The 13338-nt window shown below is 40.1% G+C and overlaps 1 protein-coding gene across 4 annotated transcripts in view; it reads right to left on the bottom strand.

Moving 5' to 3' along the window:
- The window catches only part of LOC127365831 (plakophilin-4), a 76497-nt gene extending 63191 nt beyond the window's left edge, over window positions 1–13306 (bottom strand). The window contains exon 1 of one of the 4 annotated variants that reach the window (XM_051404352.1): window positions 13072–13306. In XM_051404352.1, coding sequence (XP_051260312.1) covers window positions 13072–13179 — 108 coding nt within the window. In that variant the 5' untranslated portion in view covers window positions 13180–13306. Of the gene's footprint in view, window positions 1–88; window positions 113–2748; window positions 2908–13071 lie in introns of those variants that run through there. The other 3 variants (XM_051404347.1, XM_051404348.1, XM_051404349.1) reach the window with 3 other exon arrangements.
- Between the last annotated feature and the right edge of the window lie 32 nt (window positions 13307–13338).

Raw genomic sequence — 13338 nt, 5'->3', positions numbered from 1 at the left:
TAATCCTCAATGTCTCCAAGTCTGCCAAGAAAAAGTCTTAGTCTGACCCCACCCTGACTCGTTGGATCATGTGATCTGATCTACTGACCTCAGACTCCAGCCACTCCTCAGAGCTTCTTACACAACCCCTCTTTCCGTGACTCTCCTTCTCCCAAATTAAATCTAGTTTATGGAGGAAAGGAAAAGGAAAAGGAAGCAATAGTCAAAGTGTATAAGTGTTTTAAAACATGACCAGTCAAACCTTAATGTAAGCAGAGCATGTTTTTGAAGAGAATTTCAAACTCTGCCTTCTTGTATCGATTTCATCTACAGACATGAATTTGTCAGTTCTCTGATCCCTCTTAAAGCCACCTGCGCCGACCTCCCCCAAGGAGCACTGCAGCAGCAAATATAATATCCGCCGTCACACAGGCTACGTTTACATGCACACAGGAAACCAGGTTACTGGGAGAAATCAGGTTAAAGCAGGAAAGCAGAGAACGAGTTTACATGCACCGCAGTAACACAATTATTATAACTCCTGCGCTTACAAGCAGCTGGTCAGTAAGCACATTTCTCCTAGGGCATATTAAGTCAAGACTGCATATTTAAGTGTTTTGGTGATTTATAATTCTGAACCCAAAAGATTTGTTTTTATTTCTAGTAAGATAGTTTGGATTGACGGTGCAATGAGAGGTCAGTATACAGTAAGAGAGCACACAGCTTCCTTAACCGTGTTCATGTGAATTTAACAAATATTCTGCACATACACAGTTAAAGACCATTAATACTTATTCATTTCCATTTCTGTTATAGCCTGACCTTCAACGTGATTATTTTGGATTCAAGTACAAACCATCATGAGTAGTGATCTATCCTTTCATGCGACTGCACTGCTGCCACAGTGAGATAACCTGTCTGATTCTGAAGTCTGTCATGTCATGTCATGTCTGCTTATTAAAAAAAAAAAAAACCTGGTTAAACACATACGTAGCTGGGAGATCAGGATTCTCCAGCAAAGAAATCTAACCGTGTCTTCTCTTAATTCCTCATTGCTTACATGACATTTAAGAAATCAGGCTACTGCAGGAATCTGACAGCAATCAGGTGACTTAACTGAAAGTAAATGCATTGACTGATGCATTCTTTTATTTCTCAATTTTACTTCAAGAAGATATAAACTGCTGCCACCTGAGTGCATGCAGTGTTCCTGTAAGTCAAAAGATCCATTGTCTGCCAGTCAGCAGGCAGGAAAATTTGTCTTTGGGAGGGCTAATGACACCAGGTCACAGACATTCAACGCAGACAAATGGAGATGTGCCGAGAAATAATTATACATTAGCCTGAATTTCAATTGCAGGGAGTCTTGGAAAAATAACAGTTCAGATGCTGATTGCGCTGACTTGCTGAGCTAAAAAGGGCCGGGAAATCTACAGCACAAACAGAGCAGAGAGTTCTCCAACAGCACAACAACCTACAACAGGCTACTACACCTCTTTTTGGGGACAAAAGAAGTGATAAGTAACAGTCAATTACCTATCTTCTTAAAACACACATATACACATACACAACCAAACTTGGCAATCTATTAAACTTGCAAAATACCCACTTGTAAGAGCTACATTGTGTGCAGTGAGCCAAGGATGTCTGAAACAACCATGAAGTGGTCAAAGTATGGCTGCACAATTAATTAAAAATATCATTGAAACTGCAATATGGCCAAGTGCAATATTTATTTTTTTGATAAAAGACTAAATATATGACAAAACTGCATTATAACGAAGAAGAGGGGAAACTTGAACAGCACAAAGACGTGCAGGTATTCATCCAAACCAAAGGACCAAATTAGGTGTTCACTGATTAACTTCAAGTTGTGCAGGAGGGGGCTGATCAGTGAAATCATCGGGTGAATTTTTAATGAAAACCCACATGCTCTCGGGGCCCCTGTGGCACATGGTTGCTTATAACTTATCTAGAGTGACCTAGCAGCATTATGTAGCATGTGAAATCTTTGTGAGGAGAAATACAGCCACCGCTAATCTCTCAGCAGCTGCAAAAACGTCCCCAAAAGACACACAATACTTAATTGCTTTTTTCGAACAGTTTATTGACTTCCCTGAATAAAACTAACATTTGTGGTCAAGTATAATTTATCAGAATTCACCAAGATGAGCAATAATATATTTCAGCCTCAATAAATCCACAGAATGAAGACAAAAGGAGGGAAACAGCTCAGAAAGCATTCACAACAGCAGCATTATGTTTTTACAGCAACATTTCTGAAATCCCCTACTGCACACACTATTAAGCTAAACACGTGGTTAGGGAAGTGCTGACTGTTAGGAGGCTCTGACAAAGTAATTGCTCTGAGCAGATTTGAGAATATGGGCAACACAAATATACCGATGGTCCTATACATACAGCACGTCACTGGTTAACCTTTACCTAAGACAGTGCTAAGTGTCCGCATGTGACCTCTCAGTACTGTAGGTGTCACTCGTGGAAAATTCTTTAGAGGAGGATGACAAATTCTCTGCGCATGATGGACTTGCCAGTAGCAAAAACACAAGAAGTTATTATTAGATCCCTAGATGTTTCATTTTCTGCTGCTCTCAACTGCTTAAAAACTGCTTTGCTCATATTGACACACCCAACAGCAAAGGAATGTCTACTTTCCAGAGTAGAAACGGTCTCACATGCACTCACTCTATCAATCATTACCCTGAATCAACTACAAAGAACGAGAGCCTCCTTTAAATAGACACATACCTTTTCTTCTGTTGATGTAGGATTAAACGAGGTGTGAGGCTGTATGGAGTGGAGACAATAGTCCGACAGCATCTCCTCCACCTTCTCGACAAAGTGCAGATGCAAAGTAAATCATTCAGAAGCTGCACCCATGCCTACCTCACACCTTGAACCTCACCCCGATAAATGTTGCAATAACCCGAGGCCTATCTGAGCATGTGTATCCACAGGGCAGGGCTTGTCTCTGATACAGGCAGGAAACACAGTCATTTTACAACACACAAACGCAATGACACACGGCGTATTACTCCCCGAGCTGCACTTTATCTTGCAAGATATGTTTACTCAAAAAGGACATGGGGAAGATGACTGCAGACCAAATCCAGGTTTGCACTGTGCAGCAGTAAAAAAAAACCCCACAAGACTAACTTTCCGTGAACAACTTCCTATAACAATCATTCACCCTGTACACCATTTCCTCACAACAGTACCTCAACTAATGGGGAGCAGAGATGCTCAACTGAAGTTTCCTCAGCTGTTTCCAACATGTCACAACCACTAATATGTTGTGACAGAACAGGACATAAATTATTCTGATTGCATGTAAATCCCTTAAATAGAATCAGAGTTTCTGCTAGACAGACTCGCTTCATCCTGTCACACACTGTAAGACGAATGCATTTAACACCCTAATGCCTTTCTGCATACAATTACAATGTAAACACAACAAGCAGCGGTGCCTCCCAAGAAGGAATTATAGCATAATGCTCTATACATCTCTAGAGAAGTCCAATAAACTCTGTGTAACAGATGTGGCACAAGACAAGGATTTTATCCGCTAGGCTAACTCACAAAGTTGAATAAAAGAATTTGATCGTGTCTTGGGACATTCATAATTGAACTTCATTTAACAGTTCAGTTAAAAATGCGTTTAATCAATGCTGCAGTGTTATCAACCCTACACACTGTGTTTGCTGTGTCAAACATTTCCAAACTGCTGAGCATATCAGATGGTTATCAAATGATCATGTTTAGATTTGAGGACTCAAAGAGGTTTGACAGAAATACCGAGATAAACCGAATGGGGAAAATTGAAAAGGAAAATTAGCATAACAAATGCTCGGCTATTGGCAGTGTCCTGACTCTCTCAATGTAAGGTGTCTCTGAGGTGAATAACTGAGCTCACTCAGCACCTTTTATTAAGACTGATTACAGCAAGAGATGAACTGCCCCCAGAAAAATAATCAATCTCAAGCTATGAGTTGTATAAATTTAGCTTAGCTGACTGCATCTTCATAAAAAGGACAATTTTGTAGATTTGTTGTGATGAATTGGGAAATAAAAGAATGATGGCTTCTACATTTACTGTCATACATACACCTTGCTCTGACATATTAATATACACTTCATGTGCACAAGTGTGTGAGAAATAGATTATAAATATGACCCCTATCCATTTCAGTTTTGTTCATGTCTAGTTGTGTTATCATGTTGGCTGGAAGCTCTTATTCCATGGTTTTTATATGAGTCCCAAAGATGGTGAACATATTTCAGCTATATAATTGTATTTCCCCACGTTAAAAGCATGTAAAACAGCTGGAAATGCTAAAACTTCTTTAATTCCTTAGTTTATGAGTATGTACACAGGCATGAAATGAATAGACACAAAGGGGAAGTAAACATGGAGGATGACATGGAGATTCTGGCGAGGCCTTTCCAGTTTAAGTCGAAAATCTGTCTTATTTTGTCTTTCAGATCTAAAGGTTGAAATGAAGCTTGAGATGACTTCCTGTTTGTACATTCTTCATCCAACATTTGGGTAAATTACATATATATACCATTACAAGGTAAACACTGAAGAAGCCTCGCCTGGTCAAGGTATGTAAGGTGTGTTCTGAATTTTCTGACAAACATGAACTATTAAATAAAGAAGATTTAATGCAAGAACACCTAAATGTACCTTCCCTACATAAAATATATATTATATTATCATTTAAAGTATAAATCAACAGTTCATCAGAAAGCTCAAGTCTTTATATTAAATTACAATGACAGCAATACATACCTAACCCCTATCAGATTCCTGTCTCAACTGATCACTCATGCTACTTCAAATCATAGCAATATGAGACATGTTGCTTTAAGACAACACCAACCTCACAAGCCCTCGAACATCCCTGTCAGCATGCTGTCTGTTGAAATGCATCTCATTTAAAACAAAACCAAACACCTGCAATATGACTAAGAAAAGCAATCACTGTAGCTGTTCTGCACACCTTCATATTAAAATGTGATTGATAACAGATTGACAGTCACATTCACAGAGTCTTAATCTCCCTAGATTGTTATGTTCAATTCGATTAAGAAAGATTTGAAGGAGGTGCGAAATGCATCTTTGAAAGTGACCAGAGCTAGATTCTCTTTAGGATGTAAAGACAATGATTTAATATTGGCACAAACCTACTCTTCTTTTTATTTTAATTGACAAGCTCCAGGCTCTACATCGTTACAAATACACTATTGGTCCTCTAGCTTCCAATCTTGGTAAAAATGTTGTTCACCAAAAACTAAATTATTGAGATTGAAAGACTAAATTCATCTGTGCCGTAACACTGACTAACTTCTGAACTTTGGTGAACTCAGAAAAACAAAAAACAAGAAAGGGAACTCTGGTTTCCTGTCTTGTATTTTAAGTATTATGAAACCAGCTTAAAGAGGGAGATGGATAAGATGAAGCCTGACCATGCACTTAGTGACATCTGATTTGCATTGGCACAGCCTACTCAGTGCTCTGTGCTTCGGAGTGGACGGGCAGGGGTCATACACCAATGTGGTGCTCTCCATTCAAATTTGAGTGCAGCTACTGATAACTGATACTGATAACTGCATGAAGAAACTTTATACCAGAAATATAGTGAAACCAGATGATCACAAAGTTATGGTGCTATTAATACGCATGGTTTCAAGCGCTGTTAGGCAATAAGTTAAAACTTTCCAATTGGCCAGCATCAGCCCAACATCAGCCCAACAACCGGTGATTAGCACATGTGTGTTAGCATCAATGCCCGAGCTCCCTCTCACTCCTCTCTCACTTCATGTCTCTCCTGTCCTGGCCTGGCCTGTCTCCTCCATGTCATCAAACTCTTCAAAATAAACCACTAATTCACAGTGCTGCTGTAAGTCTGTGGCAGAGCACTAGCTCTTGTTTTTCAATGGCAGACCATAAAAAAAAAAGAAAAAATACACAAATTCGATATATTCGTCTGATCACCAGACCCTAGTTTCGAGTACTTTATGGTACTATAACATCCCACAACTACCACTACCACTGTAGAATGTATGGTATGGCATATACGTGATTAAAAATACTGTGGTCATTTTGGCTGATTTCTGATTTAGCTTTCATTTCATTGCAATTCCATCAGTACTGTGTACTCTAAATGTGATCAGGGTCCAAAATGAACACCTGCCAAGCACCACATGCTGGCAATTTTTGGGTTCATCGGCCAGATGGTTGGTAAATAATTTGAAGTCACAACATAATCGCTGTTGGGGTTTTTTTGTGTACTGGCTGATACTTATGTGACCTTCATTGTCCATCGTGACGTCAGCAAATCAAACAAAGCAGCTTACTACTATTTGCACGTTCTACACAATGTCTACGTTTTTGAAGAAGCATCTGTGTTACATATTATCAGAGAAGTGGCGACACATTCCTGACACACCAAAAAGAAAATATGAAGACGATGAGAAAAGTCAGGAGGAGGTCAGTGTTTTTGCGACTGAATGATGCAGGAGCCCCGAGTTCCTGGCTAAATAATGATGCAGTTTTATGGCAAGTAAAAAATATTTTTGGCTGGTACATTTTCTCAGTTTACCTGCTATTGGCAGTAAATTTTGGATCCTGAATGTGGGTGTTGCAATCATTATATTTGTTGGCAAACTCTTTCCTTTACTCTCTAATTTTTCTCAAGCAGGCAGATCCTTGACATTTCCCTTAAGTCACTGCATCTGAGAATACCTCACACCACCTGTCCAACAATTTTGGTCTTCGTGTTAGTGGGGTATGCGATTATAATCCAATACACCCTCCCCACCCCCCTTTTTTTGTCAACTGTCAATCAAGAATTGCATAGTAACTGCATTTGAGTGTAGGTTATTTCCGTCAACTTAAAGGTTTAAATGGACTGAAATAACCTACACTCCAACATGGTATTTGCCACTTCTTTTAGCCTCCACTATTCTGGCCTGCAGGTTGGAAAGTGATCTCTCAAAGTCCTGGGAAAGGGAAAACCTCATCTATAATTCTGTCCCTTCCACAGGTGGCCTAGTATTGGCCTAATCTGAGCTCCTCTTTAACATCAACTTCACATTAACTCACATTTGCTTTCATCTGGAAGTGAAGAATGAAGCCAAAATAAATAAAAATGTGAATAAATAAAAGGATGAATTGATTTGTTCTGCACACTGATTATTTTGCAATTACCTTGTGGTGGGAATTTAAATGTGAGATGTTGCAGAGATGGAAAATACCAGCAAGAGAGGGAAATGAAAGCCAACAAAACCAGCTGCAACTTTTATGGTTACTGCAAATTATTTTACAATATGCAATCCAAAGCCAACATGCTACTGTTGAACTGGATCTTGTACTTGATGTACCTGTTATTAAAGTTTTTAAAATGCTCAATAAGTCAATGCTAACCATAACAGATGACAACATATGCATCTTGATAAAGACTTACTTTACTTAATAGTGACTATTTGAGTAGTTAGACAAAAACAGTCAAATTGCTAAGGACTGTACTCACAACACACTAGGACAACACAACTGATGACTGATAAAAAACCTTAGAAAACTAAAGTAATACCAAAGTAATAACTGGAATGTGTAAAATCAATTCCTGTACCTTAACCACCAGGACACTGACATGCAATGGACCATGATGCAGAAAGACAGAAGGAATGAAGTTAAGGAAATGCCAGTTCAGCCAACCAGCACTCAGCTGGCCTTTAAAAAACAAATGCTTTAGTTCAGGTGAGTGTACACATTGTATTGGATATTCAAACTTTTTTAATTTATTGGCATAGTTTAAGAAGAATTCCTGGAAGTCTTACACAGACTGACAAAAGGCAAATATCTGCGACTGCAATGTCACTGCGTACGGAAGGAATGTACGGTTCCTGTTAGATGGCACCGTATGGATAATCTATCAAAAGGGATTTAATTGAAAAAATAAATCACACCCCACAAGTTGGTAAAATAAATTCTCCTTTAGTTGTACTGTGTAATGATTCATAGAGGATGTGTATGACTTTGCAGTTCTGCAGAGGGACGTATGGTTTTATTTGAGGCATTGCTTAGAATTTATATCCTTGGGGTGCTAGAGACTACAAGTGTGGGTGCCATCATGTTCATCACATCCCATGGAGATACTTCTGCAAAGCTTTTTCTTACATTCAATGAATGACAAAACAGCATTTCTTATTGCTGTAGGCACAAAACAGTGCAACTCTTCCACTACGCGAGCAATGTTTTTCACCATTTCTGGGTTTAATTTGGCTACAATGGGAAATCTTAAATGATGTGTGAGCACCTGGGAGTGAATGTCCAACCAAACATAAGAGGGCTTGGCATCTTTCACGGTTACTGGTGCATGCAGAGGAGAGTGCACTTTGTGTTCCAGAGAAACAGTTCTTCTTGAGACAAAAACAAGCCCTTTAACAGGTTGGATGGGCTTGTAAGCTAGTAGCATAGAAGTCATAGTTTCTCTTGTGAAATATCAACACTTGACACAGGCATTTTGAAGAAAGTGCTGGTTATTCTGGGCTTCACGAGTAGATCTGCTAACTAAGCTTTGCTCTAGAGAGTAAGGAAAAATCAAAAAGTATCGTCTTACTCTTTTAAGTTTAGTATCAATCTGTGCACCAATGCCTTAAGGCTACAGGTTTCAGCTTTGATGTTGTCACTATATGAAGTTACTCTGACAAAGAAAGAAAGAAAGAAAAAAAAGTAAAAGCTTTGATATCACACGGCCCAAACCTGCCTCACAACTTCACAACCAAATCCAAAACTTAGGATCTATAAAATGCCATTTTAAATGTCATGTGCTTGAACTGTATTTGTTCATTTCCAATGTCAACACCTCCCTTTTCAGAGTAAATTTTACTTTGTAGCAGTCTTTTAAATGCCTTGACATTTAAGAAGTGAATCTTCTGCTTCTTGGCAGAGTTTTATGGAAACAGGTGAGGCAGACAAATCCTGCAGATTGTTTCAGTTTTCAGTTCAGTCTGGGAACAGGCATAACCCTCACGGTCATGTAACCTGACATTGGGGAGATGCCTTCACCTTCTGACTAAATCCAGCCATCACGTGCACTCACATACCACTTTGGGGTGATACCTGATCCCACAAACAAGCCATTTGAGTTTTAAAAAAAGTCTAAACCAAGAAGCACACAGCCTGCGTTTGTGTTTGTAGCTTATATACCGAAACAATAAGTCAATTACAGAAAATAAATCAACGTTTGAGAATAAGAAAATTGTTTTAGTCATCAATCGAGCAGAAAATGCCAAACATTCACTGGTACGAGCCTACCTAGTGAGAGGTTTTGTTGGTTGTTTACATCATTGTAATAGACAAGATGATAATCCTGACAAAACATTATCGTCATCTTGGGAAATTGTGTTGGCCACTTTGTTTGAAACTACTTTCTGACATTTCATAGACTAATCAAAAAATAATGTGTAGTTGCTGCTGTAGAAACATCTAGTAGTGCTCTCATTTGAAACAAAAGCTTAGTATGTAGGTCTGTTGAATTACTTATGTACAGTATGGCATCTGGCAAAAAAAAAATCACTATTCAGCATTAAGCGTCAATCTAGGTCATGACATGTTTTTAGGACTGTAGAGGCAACTGTAGTGTTTTTATTTGTTATGTGACGCACTCCACCTGGATGGACTCCTGTACCACTCCTCCCTTTGCCATCGGTAAAGAGAGAGCTTTTGCCTGGGGTGATAATGTGAGTAGCACTTTGAAATATTCAACAAGGTATTATGTGCCCTGTTGAGGTAATTCTGAAGCCAGATAGGCTTAGATAGATGGGATTGTTTCAGCAATGAGCTAGTAGGAAGACTCTAGTAGTAAAGCTGCGTGTGGAGCAGCCAACAGTGGAAAAGCCCTGTCCCTTCACTGCTGCTGTCCACATAGCAGAAACTGAAGAGGGGGGCGTCTTTCAGACTCAGCACGTCAGGCCTATGGAGGGCTATTTTACCGGACAAAAATCTATTGTGCACCTAATCTCTAGAAGCGCTGACATGCTTTGCGTTCTGTATTATCTTTAGCTATCCGGCCTCCAACCAAAGCATGAAATCTGGGGCTCTTTCAGGAATATATCTACATATCCAGTTAGGTCAACAATCAGCCAGCAGCCGCACATGCCAAGGCTTATCCACAGAAACCATTGCAGGGCTGAATGCACTCTATACATGCAGTACGGTTATTTAATGAGTTTGATTTTTACATATGATGGGAAACCACGTCTAACATAGGATGTGCTACACTGCAAATTCATGATTAACGGTTTAGCTTGGAACCCTCCTGCATACTAATACTGTGTTGAATCTTCACAATACATGTGAGATATGAAGAACGAATCATCTTTTAATCAGTGGTCTGCTCGTTGTTGTATTCTGTCTTTAGAGTGATATAACAAAGATTACAAGTTCACAATGGAAAGTCCCTACTCTACTACGTGTGGTTTGTTCTCAAGGGAGAGCAAGATAAACTCTCTTTACACCACACCATACAAATGTGGAATGGAAAGAAGCTATGTGGGGTGGGATTGTATGAAAAAAGATTTTCCACGCCAAAGGACGAATAAAGCGCTTTTCTTTGGTAGATTGCGACTGTGAAGTATCTTCATCCCACAGTGGAGCCACACCACAGTAGCTGAGAACCCCCCCCAAACATATCTGTTGAATATCTCACACACTTTTGAAAAAGTCTGCATCATAGTGCAAACTCTCAAATTATCTAGCAGAAGATCAATCATAACTTCTGCTCACATCTATGTGTCTATAAATCCTGTGTTTATGTTATAAATACATTAATATGATAAAAGATACATTTATGTGTTTGTAACCGAGTAACACAGTCAGTTAAAGCTCTACTTTTAACAACACTTGACTTATTGAATTGTGCAAGGGATGCTGGCCTTCTCTTGACTGACTGAGGGAAGAGGTCGATACTTAAATGCACACATGCATATAAGTACACACAAGGCAGATAACCGTGTTGTTTCCATGTGACGAAGACTGGAAATACTTTATTTTCTTAAGAAGGAGGGAAAAAAATATTTTTTTTGATCATAGCAGAAAAAAAACAAATCTGACATGTAACATTGGGGTGAAAGCTTAAGCCTTGATGTCGGGCCAGAATTAGGGGTTGAAAAAAACATACAAGGAGGGGAGGCCCGCCAAAGGCGCTAAACTATTCAACTGTTGTCAGTTCCCATTAAAAAGAACTCACCATGACGAGTGGGTCAAACAATCACACCAACACACAAAAGGGTCTCCTGCAAGCACGTTTGTGGTTTTGTTGAGGCACAAGGTTGAACCCGCATTCAACAGAAAGTTTCACAAACATGCATCACCATCTTATACAACAGGAATGATAAACAACCTGCAGCATGACAAATGAAACTGACAACTGGTTGGCTGAACGTCTGACCTGCTAAAACCTCTCTCCGTGTGCCAAACACAGCGTTGCTGCTCAGAGTACAAACAGAAACTACTAAAAAACAAAAGCAGAGGGAGAGTTGGACTCATAAAACCACCATCCTGCTGTTCTTTCTATTCCACAGCAAACCACCCTCAATGGTTGTCAGCTGTGTGGCAGTGTGTGTCTTGTGCAGTAATGTGAATCACGAGGGGAGTAACCCAGAGATTCCTCTTGAGTGTGTGTGTGTGTGTGTGTGTGTGTGTGTGTGTGTGTGTGTGTGTGTGTGTGTGTGAGAGAGAGAGAGAGAGAGAGAGAGAGAGAGAGAGAGTTCACATATGATCTCATATACACTTCCACTGGTGGGTGAAAATGTTGTAATTGCATTGCTCTGTGGTCACATTAGTGATGCAGGCAGATGACCTTTCCACACATGGCAACAGGAGATACTTGTAACACTGCTCCCAGCATCTTTTTCTGTGACAAAAGGAGTACGAGACTCGACCTTTGGTGAAATATCCATCAAAGCAAAAAATGAATATCTGCATCGGTTTTAGCCAGGCTTAAACATAACACACAGGGACCAAATTCTCTACTCCCATCATGATGGCAATCAAACTGGGATTTTACTGACAGTTCATATTGACAAGTACTGGGTTATTAGAAATATGAGTTAAAAGACTGAACAAAGGGCTTTAGGCTGCATGTGAGGTACATATACTACCGTGCATTTAAAATCAGACCCACTTTTTAAACCAAAGTGGGACATGGTAATGTGCTATCTAAGGGCATAAATCCTGAGTGACTGACAAAGGATTTGAGACAACTACCTCAGCTACTTAACCAAGAATGCTGCACTTGAATGCATTAGGTCAGGTCATTTTACCGGTGCAATAAAGGTGAGTTCATCTGGTCCTGAAAGGCTTCTCGCACAGTGCAAAGCAGCAAACGAGGCTCACGTTAAAAGAAACGCCCCTTTGCTTAACTTAAAATGCAGATTAGGGTAATTAAATATGGCGTAGTTTGAATGTAGCGAGTGGACGGTGAGGGTAAAAAAGGTAAGCTTATCTTGTGGGGGGGCAGAGAGAGTCTGGATCTCCCCGCCCCTCGGCGACCTCGCATTCCAGAGATTCCCACACTCTTTAAGCTCACCTGCCTTTTCATTCACCGCTCAGAAAACACGCTTTCAAGGGCATTGTTTTGAGAAAAGTGAGGGGTTTTTTTTTTGTGTCTAACGCCGAAACATGTATGCATCCTATAGCCATCTAAGTTTCCATCCCTGTGGTTACATAGGCACGGCATCGAAGGTCTCTCGTGAAAAGGTGTGCGCTTTGTTGGCGGTGAATCGGTCACAAGAACCAGATTAGGGTAGTATTAGATTCTCTCCTGCTGCGAAGAAGCCTAAAGAAGTTTTGTCTTGTGCAATAAAAAAAAAGAGAGCAAATACTTTCTCTAAACTCTAACATTCACCACTTTCTGAGTTCAAGTAGCAGTCCCATACTCTTCTCCTGCCTCGCGCACAGATGCGTTTATATACCCCCCCCCAAAACGTTTTCTCCCAATTATTCCGCAGTTAGTGAAAGAGCGAGAGAGAGAGAGAGAGAGAAAAAGAAAAGCAATTAAATACCTTAAGGAGGACTGTTTTGTTGCGCTGGCTGAGCTTTGGCTCGGGATCTACATCGGAACATGTGAGTTCATCGGTTAAAGTCCTGTCGTCTTCAGTAGTCCCATGCATGTGGAAGAGTGAAACGCGCCTCCATGAGAGCTACAGTCGTGAAGAAGAAGAGGAAGAAGAGGAAGAAGACAACCCCTCCGCTGGCTCCCTGCTCTCCACCAGGCAGCAGTCCCAGGCAATGCGAGCGTGCATGACGTCAGTGGGAATGTGGGGAAGCAG

The sequence above is a fragment of the Dicentrarchus labrax genome, unplaced genomic scaffold (genome assembly GCF_905237075.1).
Source record: "Dicentrarchus labrax unplaced genomic scaffold, dlabrax2021, whole genome shotgun sequence".
In the NCBI taxonomy this organism is placed as follows: Eukaryota; Metazoa; Chordata; class Actinopteri; family Moronidae; genus Dicentrarchus; species Dicentrarchus labrax.
This window is presented reverse-complemented; position numbering and strand designations above follow the sequence as displayed.